The sequence below is a fragment of the Pseudophryne corroboree genome, chromosome 1 (assembly GCF_028390025.1).
Source record: "Pseudophryne corroboree isolate aPseCor3 chromosome 1, aPseCor3.hap2, whole genome shotgun sequence".
In the NCBI taxonomy this organism is placed as follows: domain Eukaryota; kingdom Metazoa; phylum Chordata; class Amphibia; order Anura; family Myobatrachidae; genus Pseudophryne; species Pseudophryne corroboree.
In genome coordinates this window covers 1,045,632,701-1,045,653,004 of record NC_086444.1, presented here as the reverse complement: position 1 = coordinate 1,045,653,004, position 20,304 = coordinate 1,045,632,701, and the positions used below count along the sequence as shown (strand labels likewise).

The window sequence follows — 20,304 nt, the reverse complement described above, 5'->3', positions numbered from 1 at the left end:
TTACCGATAATTCTATTTCTCGTAGTCCGTAGTGGATGCTGGGCGCCCATCCCAAGTGCGGATTGTCTGCAATACTTGTACATAGTTATTGTTACAAAAATCGGGTTATTGTTGTGAGCCATCTTTTCAGAGGCTCCGCTGTTATCATGCTGTTAACTGGGTTCAGATCACAGGTTGTACAGTGTGATTGGTGTGGCTGGTATGAGTCTTACCCGGGATTCAAAATCCTTCCTTATTGTGTACGCTCGTCCGGGCACAGTATCCTAACTGAGGCTTGGAGGAGGGTCATAGGGGGAGGAGCCAGTGCACACCACCTGATCCTAAAGCTTTTACTTTTGTGCCCTGTCTCCTGCGGAGCCGCTATTCCCCATGGTCCTGACGGAGTCCCCAGCATCCACTACGGACTACGAGAAATAGAATTATCGGTAAGTAAATTCTTATTTTTTCCTTTTAGTATCCTCCAGTTTTTATATTTTATTCAGTAGTGTACTCCAGCAGGACACCAAAGGCTTTCAGAATCTGGAATGAAAGCGCAATATACTGAAATGTAACTCCTTTTAACAGTTCTTAAGTTTTGGCATATTCATAGTCAGCATACGGGAGCCACTTACATATAGCAGCTACCTAGCCAAGGTCACCATCTGGGGGGGAGACTTATCAAAGCTTGGGAGGAGATAAAGTACCAATAAGCTCCTAAAATGTAATTTTCTTACACAGCACGTGAAATGACAAGCTGATTGGTTGGTACTTTATCTCTTCAAATTTTGATAATTCTCCCCCATATTCTTTAAATGTGCACACTATAGAAGAGATGAGGCTTGGTAAGCTGAGTTCTCTTTAGAGGTTACATACAGATATTGTATATCTAGCCCCAATATGCCATGCAGCGTGGTATGCCTGGCATGGGTGAGACGCCAGGTCCTCTGCAACTCTGCTAATATCGCATTGCCACTAGGATGAACAAGGAGACTGCTGATTAATTTGATATGTGACACTTGTATATTGTGTGTGAATGAATGAGTCTGGGCTGTACGGATGGTGTAATGGTTAACATTACTACCTCACAGCACTGTGGCCATGGGTTCAATTCCCACCATGGCTGTGTGGAGTTTGTATATTCTCCCCGCACTTTCTCCTGCAGGGTCCACAGGTTATCCACAGGATAACATTGGGATATAAGGTAGTGACAGCGGATTGGCACCAAATGATCAAAGCTTTCGACCTCCCAGAATGCAACGGGCCCGTCCCTATATCCCCACCTCCTGGCTCAGGCAATACAGTTTTTTTGTTTGGTGCGACAGGAGCCGGACCATGATCAAAGGGCTGCTGGTTTTTAGCAGCCATAAGCTTTTTTTATTTTATTTTGATAGTGTTACTAGTTTTTTTTGAGCGACCCTTCTGAAGAGCGTCTTCTATGTACCTTAGAAAGAGTCGCTCCAACAACTCCCCGCCGGGTCGCGACAACGCTTACCCACGTGTACAGTGCTGTTTCGGCGGGCGTCTGTGTAGGATATGCTAGCAAGTTCATCAAATGTTTCCAGGCTGTGGCCCGGAGCACGGGGAGAACGTGAGGCATCCGTTCCATTTAGTAGGAGAAACATGAGACACAGCCGCACTGTTTCGGGATGGAGACTACCGAACAGTTGCTGACGCGGCTGCCACCTTGGGTGCACCAGCGCTAGGCCTCAGGGATCATAGGCTCCAGGGGTAGTATGATGCTGCGATCCCTAGGATTGATGTCAGCAGTGGGGAGTAAGACGCTCCCTTGGTCGCCCCTGTTCCCGGTTCATGACCAATTTTCTCAGAGTTTCCTGCCATGAACGGAGTTCCCGCTACCGTCTGAGATGCTGTGTATCTAAAAGGACCCAGTTGCACCATAGGCGGCTGTATGACCGGGGCGTCGGTATTCACTTGGGTGTCTGTTCACTGTAGGTTCACGGGGAGGATGTATACACTAATAGCGTCTGGTTCCACTCAGCATTCACTAACTTATTGATCGATCCTGGAAACGGGGTGAAGTTTCCCTGTATCCCACTCTCCTGAGCCGGGTAATACAGCACTAAGTCTCTATCTACCTTTGAGTACGAATAGTTGGATAAGTGCCTGATGCATAAGAGTCTGTAAACTATTGCTGCCGTTTCTTTCGCTGTGTGACTGAATACGTTTAAACTCCTATATAAGGTAATGCAGTAATATGTTTCTCCTACATAGTTGAAATGTATCTGTAGTTGATTATGTGCTCATATTGCTTATTATACTATTGTATAACCTGTGACTGATTGCTAGTGTGATTGCTGACTTTACTATAAATCGGTCAGTTTCTGTGTATTCCGATCCTCAATGCTGGTGCAAGGCAGGGAGGTATTTAAAGTGATTGCAGTCACAAATTGTGTAGTAAACACTGTACAGGTGTGTGATTTATTTATCATGTTTAAGAGAGGCAAGGGTGAGGAGGATACACTTTCCACAGCAGCACTTACACTCGCTTCATGTTTGTCTTGCAAAGCTGGGTTAACCACTCAGGATCTGATTCAAAATGGATTATATGCAAATTGTTTTAGCTTTGACCAAAGCCTCTTGAATAATCCAAGGCAGGAGCAGGTTTAAGTTGAACCCCCATGGGCTACTTTTGCACAGACATTATCCAGTATAGCTGAGCGGATAATGCCAGCTCCTATACTAGGGATAGGTTACCCTATTAACCCTTATATGCAACATTCCACCTGGGGTTTATCACATCCAGTACAGGAAACTGCAACCTCAACAAAAACAGGCTGAAAGGCCGGTGGTAAGTAAATCACATAGACCTGAAACAACATCTTTATAGTCTACACATGTTTCAGATGAGGACCCGGAGGAGGATGAGCACTGCATACAGAGACGAAGAGGAAGGCCTCAGCTCGGTAGACATACCTGAGCTAATTAGTGCTATTAAAGTCATTCTGTCCTTAGAGGAGGCAGCATAGCCTTTGGTAAAATATAAGACACCTGTATTTAAACGTCTCAAAACAGTTAGGACTGAGTTTCCTGGGTCAAAACCGCTGACGAAAATTATGCAAGAGGCTTGGATTACACCTAGTAAGAAGTTTAGAATTCCAAAGAAATGGAATTCCTATTTTCTCTAACGTCCTAAGTGGATGCTGGGGACTCCGTAAGGACCATGGGGGGATAGCGGCTCCGCAGGAGACTGGGCACAAAAGTAAAGCTTCAGAACTACCTGGTGTGCACTGGCTCCTCCCCCTATGACCCTCCTCCAAGCCTCAGTTAGATTTTTGTGCCCGAACGAGAAGGGTGCACACTAGGTGGCTCTCCTGAGCTGCTTAGTGAAAAGTTTAGTTTTAGGTTTTTTATTTTCAGTGAGACCTGCTGGCAACAGGCTCACTGCATCGAGGGACGAAGGGGAGAAGAAGCGAACTCACCTGCGTGCAGAGTGGATTGGGCTTCTTAGGCTACTGGACATTAGCTCCAGAGGGACGATCACAGCCATGGATGGGTCCCAGAGCCGCGCCGCCGGCCCCCTTACAGAGCCAGAAGACAGAAGAGGTCCGGAAAATCGTCGGCAGAAGACGTCCTGTCTTCAACAAGGTAGCGCACAGCACTGCAGCTGTGCGCCATTGCTCTCAGCACACTTCACACTCCGGTCACTGAGGGTGCAGGGCGCTGGGGGGGGCGCCCTGAGACGCAATAAAAACACCTTGGATGGCAAAAAATGCATCACATATAGCTCCTGGGCTATATGGATGCATTTAACCCCGGCCAGAATCCATAAAAAAAGCAGGAGAAAAGTACGCGAAAAAGGGGCGGAGCCTATCTCCTCAGCACACTGGCGCCATTTTCCCTCACAGCTCCGTTGGAGGGAAGCTCCCTGGCTCTCCCCTGCAGTCACTACACTACAGAAAGGGTTAAAAAAGAGAGGGGGGGCACTAATTACGCGCAGTATTAAAGATACAGCAGCTATAAGGGGAAAAACACTTATATAAGGTTATCCCTGTATATATATATATATATATATATATATATATATATATATATATATATATATATATATATATAGCGCTCTGGTGTGTGCTGGCAAACTCTCCCTCTGTCTCCCCAAAGGGCTAGTGGGGTCCTGTCCTCTATCAGAGCATTCCCTGTGTGTGTGCTGTATGTCGGTACGTTTGTGTCGACATGTATGAGGAGAAAAATGATGTGGAGACGGAGCAGATTGCCTGTAATAGTGATGTCACCCCCTAGGGGGTCGACACCTGAGTGGATGAACTGTTGGAAGGAAATACGTGACAGTGTCAGCTCTGTATAAAAGACAGTGGTTGACATGAGACAGCCGGCTACTCAGCTTGTGCCTGTCCAGACGTCTCATAGGCCGTCAGGGGCTCTAAAGCGCCCGTTACCTCAGATGGCAGATATAGACGCCGACACGGATACTGACTCCAGTGTCGACGGTGAAGAGACAAATGTGACTTCCAGTAGGGCCACACGTTACATGATGGAGGCAATGAAAAATGTTTTACACATTTCTGATAATACGAGTACCACCAAAAAGGGGTATTATGTTCGGTGAGGAAAAACTACCTGTAGTTTTCCTGAATCTGAGAAATTAAATGAGGTGTGATGATGCGTGGGTTTCCCCCGATAACAACTGATAATTTCTAAAATGTTATTGGCATTATATCCTTTCCCGCCAGAGGTTAGGGTGCGTTGGGAAACACCCCCTAGGGTGGATAAAGCGCTCACACGCTTGTAAGGGCTCTACCCTCTCCTGAGATGGCCGCCCTTAAGGATCCTGCTGATAGAAAGCAGGAGGGTATCCTAAAATGTATTTACACACATACTGGTGTTATACTGCGACCAGCAATCGCCTCAGCCTGGATGTGCAGTGCTGGGTTGGCGTGGTCGGATTCCCTGACTGAAAATATTGATACCCTAGATAGGGACAGTATATTTTTGCCTATAGAGCATTTAAAAGATGCATTTCTATATATGCGTGATGCACAGCGGAATATTTGCCGACTGGCATCAAGTCTAAGTGCGTTGTCCATTTCTACCAGTAGAGGGTTATGGACACGACAGTGGTCAGGTGATGCGGATTTCAAACGGCATTTGGAAGTATTGCCTTATTAAGGGGAGGAGTTATTTGGGGTCGGTCTTTCAGACCTGGTGGCCACGGCAACAGCTGGGAAATCCACGTTTGTACCCCAGGTCGCCTCTCAACATGAGAAGACGCCGTATTATCAGGCGCAGTCTTTTCGTGGACAAGCGGGCAAAAAGGTTCCTCATTTCTGCCCCGTGACAGAGGGAGAGGAAAAAGGCTGCAGAAATCAGCCAGTTCCTAGGAACAGAAACCCTCTCCCGCCTCTGCCAAGCCCTCAGTATGACGCGGGGGCTTTACAAGCAGAATCAGGCACGGTGGGGGGCCCGTCTCAATGAATTTCAGCGCGCAGTGGGCTCACTCGCAAGTAGACCCCTGGATCCTTCAGGTGATATCTCAGGGGTACAAATTGGAATTCGAGACGTCTCCCCCTCGCCGTTTCCTAAAGTCGGCTTTACCGATGTCTCCTTCTGACAGGGAGACAGTTTTGGAAGCCATTCACAAGCTGTATTCCCAGCAGGTGATAATCAAGGTACCCCTCCTGCAACAGGGAACGGGGTATTATTCCACACTGTTGTGGTACCGAAGCCGGACGGCTCGGTGAGACCGATTTTAAATCTAAAATCTTTGAACACTTACATACAGAGGTTCAAATTCAAGATTGAGTTACTCAGAGCAGTGATTGCGAACCTGGAAGAAGGGGACTACATGATGTCTCGGGACATCTAGGATGCTTACCTTCATGTCCAAATATACCCTTCTCACCAAGGGTACCTCAGGTTTATGGTACAGAACTGTCACTATCAGTTCAGACGCTGCCGTATGGATGGTCCACGGCACCCCGGGTCTTTACCAAGGTAGTGGCCGAAATGATGATATTCCTTCGAAGGAAGGGAATTTTAGTTATCCCTTACTTGGACGATTCCCTGATAAGGGTAAGATCCAGGGAACAGTTGGAGGTCGGTGTAGCACTATCTCAGGTAGTATTGCGGCAGCACGATTGGATTCTCAATATTCCAAAATCGCAGCTGGTTCCGACGACTCGTCTTCTGTTCCTAGGGATGATCCTGGACACAGTCCAGAAAAAGGTGTTTCTCCCGGAGGAGAAAGCCAGGGAGTTATCCGAGCTAGTCAGGAACCTCCTAAAACCGAGCCAAGTCTCAGTGCATCAATGCACAAGGGTTCTGGGTAAAATGGTGGCTTCCTACGAAGCAATCCCATTCGGCAGATTCCACGCAAGAACTTTCCAGTGGGACCTGCTGGACAAATGGTCCGGGTCGCATCTTCAGATGCATCAGCGGATAACCCTGTCACCAAGAACAAGGGTGTCCCTCCTGTGTTGGTTGCAGAGTGCTCATCTTCTAGAGGGCCGCAGATTCGGCATTCAGGACTGGGTCCTGGTGACCACGGATGCCAGCCTGCGAGGCTGGGGAGCAGTCACACAGGGAAGGAATTTCCAGGGCTTATGGTCAAGCCTGGAGACATCACTTCACATAAATATCCTGAAGCTAAGGGCCATTTACAATGCTCTAAGCTTAGCAAGACCTCTGCTTCAAGGTCAGCCGGTGTTGATCCAGTCGGACAACATCACGGCAGTCACCCACGTAAACAGACAGGGTGGCACAAGAAGCAGGAGGGCAATGGCAGAAGCTGCAAGGATTCTTCGCTGGGCGGAAAATCATGTGATAGCACTGTCAGCAACTCCGGGAGTGGACAACTGGGAAGCAGACTTCCTCAGCAGACACGACCTCCACCCGGGAGAGTGGGGACTTCACCCAGAAGTCTTCCACATGATTATAAACCGTTAGGACAAACTCGACCGGTATTGCGCCAGGTCAAGGGACCCTCAGGCAATAGCTGTAGACGCTCTGGTAACACCGTGGGTGTACCAGTCAGTGTATGTGTTCCCTCATCTGCCTCTCATACCCAAGGTACTGAGATTGATAAGATGGAGAGGAGTAAGCACTATATTCGTGGCTCCGGATTGGCCAAGAAGGACTTGGTAACCGGAACTTCAAGAGATGCTCACGGAGGATCCGTGGCCTCTACCTCTAAGAAGGGACCTGCTCCAGCAAGGACCCTGTCTGTTCCAAGACTTACCGCGGCTGCGTTTGACGGCATGGCGGTTGAACGCCGGATCCTGAAGGAAAAAAGGCATTCCGGATGAAGTCATCCCTATCCTGATCAAAGCCAGGAAGGATGTAACCGCAAAACATTATCACTGCATTTGGCGAAAATATGTTGCGTGGTGCAAGGCCAGTAAGGCCCGACGGAGGAAATTCAACTGGGTCGATTCCTACATTTCCTGCAAACAGGAGTGTCTATGGGCCTGAAATTGGGGTCCATTAAGGTTCAAATTTCGGCCCTGTCAATTTTCTTCCAAAAAGAACTAGGTTCAGTCCCTGAAGTTCAGACGTTGTAAAAGGGGTACTGCATATACAGCCTCCTTTTGTGCCTCCAGTGGCACCTTGGGATCTCAATGTAGTTTTTGGGTTCCAAAAGTCACATTGGTTTGAACCACTTAAATCTGTGGAGTTAAAATATCTCACATGGAAAGTGGTCATGCTGTTGGCCCTGGCCTGGGCCAGGCGCGTGTCAGAATTGGCTGCTTTATCCTGTAAAAGCCCTTATCTGATTTTCCATTCGGACAGGGCGGAATTGAGGACTCGTCCTCAGTTTCTCCTTAAGGTGGTTTCAGCGTTTCACCTGAACCAACCTATTGTGGTGCCTGCGGCTACTAGGGACTTGGGGGATTCCCAAGTTGCTAGACGTTGTCAGGGCCCTGAAAATATGTTTCCAGGACGGCTGGAGTCAGAAAATCTGACTCGCTGTTTATCCTGTATGCACCCAACAAGCTGGGTGCTCCTGCTTCTAAGCAGACTATTGCTCGTTGGATTTGTAGTACAATTCAGCTTGCACATTCTGTGGCAGGCCTGCCACAGCCAAAAATCTGTAAATGCCCACTCCACAAGGAAGATGGGCTCATCTTGGGCGGCTGCCCGAGGGGTCTCGGCTTTACAACTTTGCCGAGCAGCTACTTGGTCAGGAGCAAATACGTTTGTAAAATTCTACAAAATTGATACCCTGGCTGAGGAGGACCTGGAGTTCTCTCATTTGGTGCTGCAGAGTCATCCGCACTCTCCCGCCCGTTTGGGAGCTTTGGTATAATCCCCATGGTCCTTACGGAGTCCCCAGCATCCACTTAGGACGTTAGAGAAAATAAGAATTTACTTACCGATAATTCTATTTCTCGTAGTCCGTAGTGGATGCTGGGCGCCCATCCCAAGTGCGGATTGTCTGCAATACTGGTACATAGTTATTGTTACCAAAAAATCGGGTTATTGCTGTAGTGAGCCATCTTTTCTAGAGGCTCATCTGTTATCATGCTGTTAACTGGGTTTAGATCACGAGTTGTACGGTGTGATTGGTGTGGCTGGTATGAGTCTTACCCGGGATTCAAAATCCTTCCTTATTGTGTACGCTCGTCCGGGCACAGTATCCTAACTGAGGCTTGGAGGAGGGTCATAGGGGGAGGAGCCAGTGCACACCAGGTAGTTCTGAAGCTTTACTTTCGTGCCCAGTCTCCTGCGGAGCCGCTATCCCCCCATGGTCCTTACGGAGTCCCCAGCATCCACTACGGACTACGAGAAATAGAATTATCGGTAAGTAAATTCTTATTATCCTCTTCTGGCTGGGAACTGTTTAAAAAGGGAGATGGCTCCCAAAGTAGATACGCATGTCATTCGATTGGTGCGAAAATCTACATTACCTCTGCCTTCAACATCATTATATGTTGTCACGGATAGGAAAATAGATGGTTTTCTAAAAAACATTTTCTCTTTGTCTGGGGCAATCATAAGACCAGCCATGACTTCAGCCTGGAATGCAAAAGCAGTGGCAGACTGGGCTGATGCATTGGAGGATGATCTTTCAATGGCATCTAGAGAGCAAAAATCCCATATTGCACATATCAAACAGGCTGCTATTTTTATGGAAGAAGCAGCCTTGGATATGGGTTCAATTGCCTCTCGTGCATCAGCCTCAGCAGTAGCAGCTCGCAGAGCGGTTTGGCTACGTACATGAAAAGCTGACTCAGAATCCAAGAAGGTTCTGGAGTCTTTGCCTTTCACTGGAGATATTCTTTTTGGTATAGAATTAAACAGTATTTTGGAGTCAGAAGCAGACTCCAAGAAAGTGAAGTTTCCATCCATACACAAATTCTAAACCTAGATTTCCAGCTTTTCAGCCCTTTCGGACTCAAAGGAAAGCAAAAGGAAAGGGTTATGGCAAACAGTCTCAATCTGACAAGTCTGGGAAGACTAAAAAGCATTGGGCTTCCAGAGGGCTGGCTTCCAAATGAGACGGTAAGGTGTCAGTCTGATGGTGCGGGCCTCCACCTGGGGGACCCCAGGGTGGGAGTCCGATGTCTTCATTTTGCACAGATCTGGCAGCAGTCTACCACAGATGCCTGGGTGCAAGAAGTGGTATCTCACGGTTATTTATGTGCTTTCAAGAAACACCCTCATCAAAGATTTTTTTTGTACTTACCCGTCTACAGTAGATACGAAGGCCATGGCTTTGCAAGAGGCAGTTCAGAAATTGCTTCAGTCAGGAGTGATAATTCCAGTTCCTCCTACTCAACAAGGACAAGGTTTTTATTTCTAGTCCAGAAGCCAAATGGGTCGTTCCGGCCCATTCTCAATCTCCAAAGATTACATATGTACATTTGTACATTTCTACATTGTAGATGTACATTTGGGTGCCTCGTTTTCATATGGAGACTTTACGTTCCATTATTTTGGCCATGGAGCCGGAAGATTTTATGGTATCCCTGTATATCCAGGATGCTTACCTGCATGTTCCTATAGCACTGTTTCATCAGTGTTATCTCAGGTTTGCTATCCTCCAGCAACATTTTCAGTTTCAGGCCCTGTCTATTTGGTTTGGCCACAGCTCCCAGAGTTTTCACCAAAATTATGGTGGTAATGGCATCTTCTCTCCGACAACAGGGGATGAGAATGTATCCATACCTCAACGACTTATTAATCCTGGCACAATCTCTCAGGAATTGCTTCAGTGTCATCTGCAACAGACAATAGCTTGTTTGCAGAGACACGGTTGGCTCATAAACTGGGCAAAGTCGTCCCTGGTTACGTCACAATGGATGACTCACTTGGGGGCTGTGTTGGATTTGGGTCTTCAGAGAGTAATTTTACCACTGAACAAAATATCCAAAATTCAGTCAAGGATTCAGGAGCTGTTACAGTCAAAGGGTATCCATTCACATAGCAATGCGTATGATGGGGTTGATAGTGTCGGCATTCGACATGGTGGAGTATGCTCAGCTTCACTCGAGGTCTATGCAACGTCTGATCCTTTCCAAATGGAATGGTTTTCTTCAGACAATAAAATCGCAGACTATGGTCCTTCCTCTGGAAGTAAAGAAATCAATAAGCCGGGTGACATCCTATCTGGACAAAGGGGGGAGACCCTTTTGGTTATCAGATTGGGAAATTCTGACAACTGAGGACAGCCTTCAGGGCTGGGGAGCGGTGTCAGGAAGGAGTTGGTTCCAGGGGCAGTGGACCAAGGAAGAAAGTTGCCTGCCAATAAATATGTTGGAACTGCTGGCCATATATATGGCACTTATTCAGGCAAAGGACATCTTTCAGGGGAAACCAGTCAAAATTGACTTTGACGATGCAACGGCAGTAGCGTATCTCAACCATCAGAGAGGAACTCACAGCCAAAACGCTATGAAGGAGGAAAGTCACATGTTAAAGTGTGCAGAACTTCATCATCCAGCCTTGTCAGCAGTGTTCATTCCGGGATTCCTAAACTGGGAAGCTGATTTTGTCAGTCGCCACACCATTCATGCAAGCGAATGGGCTTTACACCCCGAGGTCTTCCAAGTTCTGGTAGACAAGTGGGATTACCAGAGAGAGAGCTCATGGCGTCCCGTCAGAACAACAAAGTTCCCGCATACGGGTCAAGAACAAGGGATCCCAAAGCGATTTGTGTGGATGCCCTGTCAGTGAGATGGGATTTTCATCTGGCCTATGTGTTTCCATCAATCGCCCTGTTACCCAGGGTAATGTGAAAGGGAAAACAAGGAAGGGGTGCTGTGGTACTAATAGCTCTGGCTTGGCCGAGAAGACATTGTTACACAGATCTGCAGAGGCTGTCGATGGATGTTTGATTCCTACTCCCTCAATATCCAGATCTGCTGTCTCGGTCCTTGCTATCACAAGCACCTGGATCGACTGTCTTTGGCATGGCTTTTGAGACGTCCATCCTGAAAGCAAGAGGATTCTCACAACAGGTAATTCAAACAATGCGCGTAATCTTCCTCAACTCGCATTTATTACAGAGTATGGCAAGCCTATATTCAGTGGTGGAGTGACCGGAAATTTGACCCTAGGTCTTTCAGAGTTTCCGGAGTCTTAGCATTACTTCAGGCAGGAATGGACAAAGGTCTAAGGTGGCTGCCTTGAGAGTGCAAAACCCTTCAAATTACCCCATTTGAACCACTGAAACAAGTGGATCTTAAATGGCTGACGGCTAAAGTTCTATTTCTACTGGTTATTGCTTCAGCTAGAAGAGTTTCAGATTTAGGGGCATTATGTCTCCCTCTTCTGATTTTTTTTTTTTTTTTTTTTTATCCAGATAGAGTGGTTCTCAGAACCAAATCTGGGTATCTTCCGAAGGTGGTGTCTAAATTCCACCTTAACAAAGAAATAGTAGTCCTGTCCTTCCAAGAGCCAGATCTGTCTGCAGGAGATGCATCGTTGGACGTAGTCCGTGCTTTAAGGATCTACTTGGATCATACCAGTGCCATCAGAAAGACAGACACGCTCTTCATTCTCTACGGATTTCATAAGAGAGGATGACCAGCTGACAAGCAGACACTGGCAAGGTGGCTTCGAATAACTAGTTCAGAAGCATATTCTCAAGCTGATCTCCCTGTACCGGCTAATGTCTCTGCTCACTCTACTCGTAAGGTAGGTCCGTCATAGGCAGCACAACGTAGTGCTTCAGCAGAACAGATATGTAAGGCTGCCACATGGTCTTCCTTTAACACATTCATTAGACATTATGCCTTTGATACCTTTGCCTCTCAGGACGCTGAATTCCGCTGAAGGATTCTCCTGTCCAATCAGGAGCGTCCCCACCACTAAATTGCTTTGGGACATCCGAATGTTATCCTGTGGATAACCTGTGAACTCTGGTGTGCATGTGTGTTCTTCTCGCCTGATTAGGGCTCTCTATGATGCTCCTGCCTTGAGCTTTCGAAAACAACTGATTTGCCAGGAAGCGAGGCTATAGGGACGGGCCCGTTGCATTCTGGTAGTCCGAAAGCTTTGATTGGTGCCAATCCGCTGTCGCTACCTCATATCCCAGTGTGATCCTGTGGACTTAGTAGAAATAGAGTTATCAACAGTAAGTCTACCATAATGATTATTTTGTGGGTTTCCTCCCACAATCCAAAAAGATACTGATAGATTAATTGTCTCCCTACAAAATTAACCCTAGTGTGTAAGTGTTTGTGTGTGTGCGCATTTGGTAGGGAGTTTAGAATGTTAGAATGTAAGCTCCACTGGGGTATGAACTGATGTGAATGGCCAAATAGTCTCTGTGAAGCGCTGCGTAATGTGTGCGCTATATAAATAACTGGAAATAAAATAAATTACAGAACAGAATTTGTATAGGAAAAAAATCTGTCTGCTACATTGTAGCACTTTGTGTACAGATTCAGAGACTCAGTCGCACACAGATATAAAAGTCCCATATATAAAATTAATCTCCAGAGTCTCCTCATGCGTCAGTCACATTGGTTTGCGATTAAGGTGCAATTTTTTGCAAAAAAGGACACCCAACGCAAAAAAATTCTCACGCATCCTGGGGTGCCAAGATGGACTATTTGGCATGACTGCAGGAAAGATGAATGTGGACATATCTGTATTTACTTGTGAATTACAGCTGAAACTTGTAACCTGTATATTTAAAGTCTACTGTTACACCATGGGGTCCAGGAGCGTTTAACTTTGTAGAAATTGGTGTAGAAACTTGCTGCTAAAGGATAACGTTCTCCGGTCCATGGGGCATATAACATTTAGGGGTGGAAGGCATCTGTACGACTTCAGACTGCTTCTAACGCTTTTAGATCGTAATACTGGGTCCCAACCGGAAATTGGAAATGGGTCTTTCCTGGGTGGGACCCGGCATTGGACCCTACACACCGCAATCCCGACCTGGCTATATGCCGTGTTGGTTTGCCATCCTGGGGGCTGGGGCTGAGGCGGTACCGGGGTGGGTGCGGAGGCAGCGCTGGTAGATGACATTATCTCCGTGCCACCTCTCCCTATGCAGTGTACGCGTACCGTGTCACATCGACCCGGGTAACCATTTGACACTGCGCCTGACCCAGTAATTACCCAGGAATAATCCTTTTTATAACCCGGGTTCAATTACCGGGTCAGATAACCCAGGATTTCTGGTGTGAACCTTTCACACCGCACAGCGACCCGTGTCGACCTGGCAATATACGTGGTCCATACCGGATTATTTGTGCGGCGTGAAAGGGGTACTAGAGAGTAATGTGACGGAAGGCTAATTCAGCTCCCAGGCTTCAGAGGTGCGTGCAGAATAAGCTTACCATAACTGGCCAGCAAATGCAGCAAAAAGAAGCCTTTGACTGTCACTTAAATTTGCTCCAAAGCCAACACACACTTACCTTGTACTAAGCACTTTAAGTAAAGAAATCAGCAGCTGATGTACTTACTGATAACCTACTGTGCATAAGCAACTTAACATGATACGGAGTGAAGTCTAATGCTGCTTCATCTATTGTGTTCAACACTTTGTCATCAATACCTCTTCCATTGTTGGGTCTTTATACTCTCTCACTCTTTGTTCTGTGTGTCTGTCATGAAGAATACAGCAAACCATATTTCCATTCTGATAAAGTTGAAATTAATGCATCTCTCTGTAGGTTGTGAGTAAACTTGTAAAGATTCGCAACTATATCACCAAGGCCAGTTCCCTGCGAGACGACCTTGTTGAGAAAAACGAAAGGTCTGCAAATGTTGAGCGCTTGTCAAATTTAATTCACCATCTTAAAGCCCAGGAAAAGTGTTACCTAAATTTTCTTCAAAAGTTGCTTGTAAGTCTGACCTTTTACTGAATGCATGTACCCTATAGAATATATTGTTAATAGATTGTACATTTACTAAGTCGGCCAGTGCTTAATGATTTATACAAATACAATATTTCAGGCTAGCGATAATGAGGAGGATGTTCGGACTATAGAGTCAGCAGTGGGATCTGGTTCTGTAGCTGAGAGCACATCACTAAACATTGATGTGCAGTCTGAGGCTTCAGATACCACGGTAAGCAGCTTTCCCAATATGTAGTTCCATTTCTATTAATCAAGTGAGCGTCTTATGTTTAAACTTGCAATGAAAGTCAAACAAGTGTGAATAGATTGATTCTCCTTTATCTGATTCTTAAATGTGATTGCCGCCTGTGTACTCTGTATATGCCAATGATTTTTTTTCTTTCTCAAATGTGAAACTATGTCTGCCTTAAGCTGGGTACACGCTATAAAATATATCGCTCCAACATATAGATCAGAATGATATATTGTACGCATTGTATAGTGTGTACGCCCATTTGCACATTCAGGACAGTTCTTTGCGTCTTTCCATCGGATGTGCTGAACGTCAGATGGGATAATACAATGGAGGATGGCAGGCAGTTACATGCATGCTGTAATGACACGTCGGGCCATTGCACACTGGATCATGCAAAATGTGATGTTCTTTCGCTGTTGGCTGGGTCACAAATCGTTCAGTGTGTACCCAGCTAAACCTAAGTTAAGTTGCTTAAATTACTTTGTAATAAAATGTAATGCAACATCATCTCTTTTGTATAGTTAATTATGGTACTTACAGTTTATTCTGATCTGATACAGTTAGGTCCATATATTTTTTTGCACTGACAAACTTAACATTTTTGGCTCTGTATGCCACCACAATGGATTTGAAATTAAACCATGAGGTGTAATTGAAGTGCAGAGTTTAATTCAAGGGGTTGAACAAAAATATTGTTTGAAACGTTAAGAAATTGCAACCATTTTTATACACCGTCCACAATTTTCAGGGTTTCAAATGTATTTGGACACATTGGAGTATATTCAATAGGTGTCGGATCCATTCCGACATGCAGTTGTCAGAATGGATCCGACAACCCCTATTTAATGGAGTCTGATATGGCCATACACAGGGACCCGTCCTGCTGCTGCTGTCAGCACAGACATGTCTCCCCGCAGCCAGCTCCCCCCGCCGGTCGCCAATCTCTGCTCCCCCCGCGGACCGCAGCACCGCTTGTCTCCTCACCTCAATTTGGCTTGTTTTCAAGTCGGATTGAGTTTGTCGGAAAGGGGGCCAAAACCTGTCTGATTTGGCCCAGTTTCCGACAGAAGCACGTGGATCGGCGGCTATTCCGCCGTGTTTTCCGACAAGTCGGAAATCCCTGGCTTGTCGGAAAAAATCAGCCCCTATTGAATAGGTCGGAACCCCTTCCGACCTATTTCTATCGGAAGCTGCTGGCTTTCCGATAGTTATTGAATACAGTCCATTATCATAATCCTAAATAAAGTCTTCATTTTAGTACTTTGTTGAGAATCCTTTGCAGTAAACGACTGAATGAAGTCTGTAAACCATTAACATCACTAAATGCTGGATTGCTGGGAAGGACTGTCGGGGCTTCCCCAAATAGCACCCGCCACTGTCCCTACCGCGCACCTGAGATTCTGGCACCGGTGGGGAGTACAGAGATTAGCGCAGTCTCCGCTACCCATATGCCCCGCACCCATAGGTGTAAAGGCATTCTTGAGTCTGTTATTCCCACCATGCTCCGTGTCCGGAAACCTGTCACGGTTGCTCACTACCATTGTATTTGGAAAACCTGTGTGTCTTGGTGTGAGGGTCGTGGTTTCCCGACAAAATCTTTGTCTGTCCCGTTGCTTTTTCTTCAGGTGGGGCTTGATGCGGCCTTCGTTCAGGTTAATTTAAGGTTCAGATTTCCGCATTATCCATTTTCTTCCAGCGCCGGCTGGCGCTTCTGCCTGAGGTTCAGACCTTCCTCAAAGGTGTACTCTGAGTTCAGCCGCCTTTTGTTCTGCCCACTGCTCTCCCAGATCTTAATTTGGTAGTGACTTTTCTGCAGTCCTCCTTCTTTGAGCTGTTGAACTTAGTGGACTTCAAGTTCCTGTCCTAGAAGACTGTCCTCCTTTTGGCTTTGCCTTCGGTTCAGCGAGTCTCTGAATTGGGTGCTCTGTCGTGTTTGCCGCCATATCTGATCTTTTATGAGGATCGGGTGGAGCCACGTGTCCGCCTTCCACATTAACCAGCCTATTGTGGTTCCGGCATTGACGGAAGACTCTGGTGCACCTTCTACTTTGAATGTCGTTCGGGTCTTGTGTATTACGTAGCCCGGATGACGTCCTTAAATCCGATGCATTGTTTGTTTTGTATGATGCAGTTTAGCGGGGTTGGCCTGCTTCTAAACGAACGCTGGCTTGGTGGATCCGGCTAGCCATCTATCAGGCTAACTTCAGTAACGCTCCACAGTCTCCTTTGTCTATTTCGGCGCACTCCACCCATTCGATTGGTAGGTCTTGGGCTGCGTGGGGCCTTCACGATGTAAAAGTGCCATGCGGTCACTGGTCCATGGTACATACTTTTGTCCATATTTTATGAGGTGTTTTTTTTTTTTTTTATAAATATTTTTGTGGCCTCTGCTTCTAGCTTTGGCCGTCTTGTTTTCAGGTGCCTCAGAGCTCTCCCACCTGTGGGGATAACTTTGGGACATCCCCAATTTAATAGGTCTCCAGTGTCCCCTAGTGGAGGGAAGAGTAGGATTTTGTACTCGCCGATAAATCCGTTCCACAGGGGACACTGGACACCCTGCGCTGTTTCACCTGCCATGTTGATGTGTTCTTGTGTTATTGCTGTTGTGTGTTCTCCTGTTATTCCTCTGTTCCAGTCTCCTCTTTGCCCATTTCTTAACTGAGGGCTTCTGTGGCATAGAGGGAGAGGAGTCTTCACAATTCTAAATTTTTTTTAAGTGCCAGCTCCCACTGACCACCCATCTATACCCCAGTATAATATGTCTCCAGTGTCTCTGGAATCAGAGAAACTGATTTATCGGTAATTACCAAAATCCTACTTTTGTCTTCAGCAAGTGAAATGTGTGCTGAATCGGGTTGAGATCAGGTGACTGTTTCTGCCATTGCAGAATATTTCACTTCTTTGCCTTAAAAAATAAAAATAAAAAAATGCGGTGTTGCCCTCACAGTATGTTTTGGGTCATTACATCTTTACTGTGGAGCGCCATCCAACAAACTATAAAGAATTTGGCTGACTGTAAGTCTTCTGGTTATGGTAGAATTTTATAATGATATGCCTACTTCCTTGAGAGTTCTTCACTTAACTTGATATCCTAAAGAGGTTTTTAATTTACAGTGGGAATGATCCTGCGATCATCCACTGTTTTTTCTTCCGTGAACATACATGCCTCTTTGTGTTGCTGATCTCACTATTGCGTTTTCTTTTCTCAGAATGTGCTGAACTGTTAATATGGCTACTACTAAGGTTCCAGCTATCTCTCTGATTGTTTTTTTTTTTGCCAGTTTGCTGGTCAAATTCACATTCGACCTATTCAAAGCCTGACCTGATCCGGCCAGGTGAAAACCATGTGCTTTACCGCTGATCCATGTGTATTGTCAAATTTGCGTAGTTTACGACAGTTTTTGGTCCGTTTTTGCCCATGCGAATTAGTTTAAAAAAAATAAATTGTAAAGGCATGGCAAAAACGGAGCAATCGCCTTTCAAACGCCCGTGATTGAATAGCCAACGGTCTAATTAGTGCTGGTTTTCCGACTGTCGGAAAACTCTGCACAAATTAAATACTCCCCTAATGGGTATCCAATTATCCCTGAAAATGTTTCGTCTGTGAAAAGCAGGGGGTATTCATGATTTTTGTAGTGTTTTTTGTGTCATTGTCTAATTAGTCTTAGTTTTTTTTGGGGTTTTTCCCAGATGTATTTGTTTTCGAAACAAAAAACAAAAAAAACATGGGGCTTCCTGGGCTCGTTATCAGGGATTTTATTTTGCGTGCCTGAAGCATGAGAAACAAAATCCCTGATAACGGGGTTAATTAGCCGAGGTCAATTACTGCTTTACCAAGGCTAATTGGGAAGCACTAGCGCCGAGATGCTAGAGAGGGGGAGTGAAAACTGCTGTAGGCGTCGGAATGGTCAGTGCAGCTGACCGCTCTTACATTACCCTCGCATATCTGCGTGCTAGCTTTAAGATAGCAGTGCCAATAATGACGGGGCGAACACCCTGGCTGTCATACATGCAGGCTAAGCGGTATAGTGCACAAAACTTGAGCTGATACCGCTTCACCCCCCATATCGACTGTTCTTACATTTCTCTTATAATCAACTCTAGAACTTTTGCCTGCTTAATTGATGAAGGAATAACACAGACCTGTCCATGAAACAGCTTCTGAGTAAATTGTTTAATTAGTTTTGGTCCCTTGAAAAAAAGTTGCTACATACTGTATTAAGCAGTTGTAATTCCTAAACCGTTCCACCAATTCGGATGTGACTGCCCTCCAATTAAGGCCTAGATTTATCAAGCCTTGTAGAGTGATAGATTGAACAGTGATAAAGCACCAACTAACCAGCTCCTAACTGCCATGTTACAGGCTGTGTTTGAAAAATGACAGTTGGGAGCTGATTGGTTGGTACTTTATCACCGTGCTATTTATCATTCTCCAAGGCTTAATAAATCTGGACATAAAGATGATGAGTAAATTGTATAAATTGTTTAACTATTACTTTAAATATGTTTTGGTAAACATCCAAAATAGCAGAAAATGTGTTAGTATCCAGATATAGATGAACTTAACTGTTAGTGCTGCCTAGAATGGTGGCTACATGGTATGTAATAATACAGTGCGATTAGGCCTAAATAGCTGTTGCTCTATTTGTGTATATTGGACCATAGTGATACCAGCATAATTTTTCTTTAAAATTGCCCTACCGCCTAGGAAAAATATTTTACAAAGGTGACCCTGATCCCCCATAGCCAGAGCATCAGCTGAACGCAGAACTTGCAGAGTCCCATCTAGGTGGAAGAGGTTTTGGTTTTTTTGCTTTGTGTTTTGGTAGTGGAACTGCAGGAACTACCTTCCATTGTGCATTATTTGTTTTCTGTGGTGTCCCTTTAATCTATACATGTACTGGTATGTCCCTTTTTTTTTAGTTTTTATTGTTTTTTGTTTTCAGGGAATAGATCCTCAGCAAGAGGCCAAAGAAGAGCTTAAAAATATGAAGAAACAACATGCACTACTGACCAGGATGCTGCAGCAGCAGGAGCAGCTCAGGGCCTTGAAGGGAAGACAGGCAGCCCTTCTTGCTTTGCAACAAAAGGCTGAACAAGCTATTGCTGTAATGGATGAATCTGGTAAACTGGCTATAGCTAATTTTACTTTAACTGTCATTATTTTTTACACCATCCCACTCCGTGTTTCTGAATAAATGGATTTCCTTGGCAAGTTGCTGTTATCCATTACTGTACATGATAACATGTGCGACCTTTAGAAGACTGCAGTGAAAACATGGCACTGCTGTGTAGGGGAAGTATTTAATAATAACTGTACACAGTTTATTGTAGTGATTGCTTAAGAGTCCCGGGTGCACTGAATGTCTGCAGCGGCCTACACTTGTATTCCACAGGGAATAACATCGGGGGTGTAGAGTTGGATCTTGATCCGAGACACCAACAGGCTAAAGCTTTGATTGTTCCTAGGATGCGCTGCACCACCTCCTCTATAGCCCCGCCTCCAGGCACTGGAGCTCCGTTTGTAAGTTGGTGCTTGCAGTGCAGTTAACTAACGAGGGGCTGCTGAAAAGAGCTTTTTAAGAAGACTTCAAGGGCTGCAGCACTTTTATGTCATTCTGATATGCTGTGCTGCAGTTCCATCACCTCCCTCAGCGGCGCTGCATACTCACGCGGCCTGGTTCCCAGTTACTTTCAGCGGGGACGCACCGGTTTCTAGGCACACCGCCGCTGCTGTTCTCCTGGATCGCGTGGCTGCACGACAGGGAGGAGGTAAGAGGGTCCCCCAGGTGGGACCCGTCA

At 45.8% G+C, this 20,304-nt stretch overlaps 1 protein-coding gene across 9 annotated transcripts in view; it reads left to right on the top strand.

Annotated features, from left to right (window-relative positions):
• Positions 1 to 20,304, top strand: part of PCM1 (pericentriolar material 1) — a 528,103-nt gene that overhangs the window by 171,264 nt on the left and 336,535 nt on the right. For 8 of the 9 annotated variants that reach the window (XM_063920820.1, XM_063920822.1, XM_063920821.1 and 5 more), the window contains 3 exons: positions 14,082 to 14,252; positions 14,365 to 14,478; positions 19,449 to 19,626. In XM_063920820.1, coding sequence (XP_063776890.1) covers positions 14,082 to 14,252; positions 14,365 to 14,478; positions 19,449 to 19,626 — 463 coding nt within the window. The remainder of the gene's footprint in view (positions 1 to 14,081; positions 14,253 to 14,364; positions 14,479 to 19,448; positions 19,627 to 20,304) is intronic. The other variant, XM_063920824.1, reaches the window with a different exon arrangement.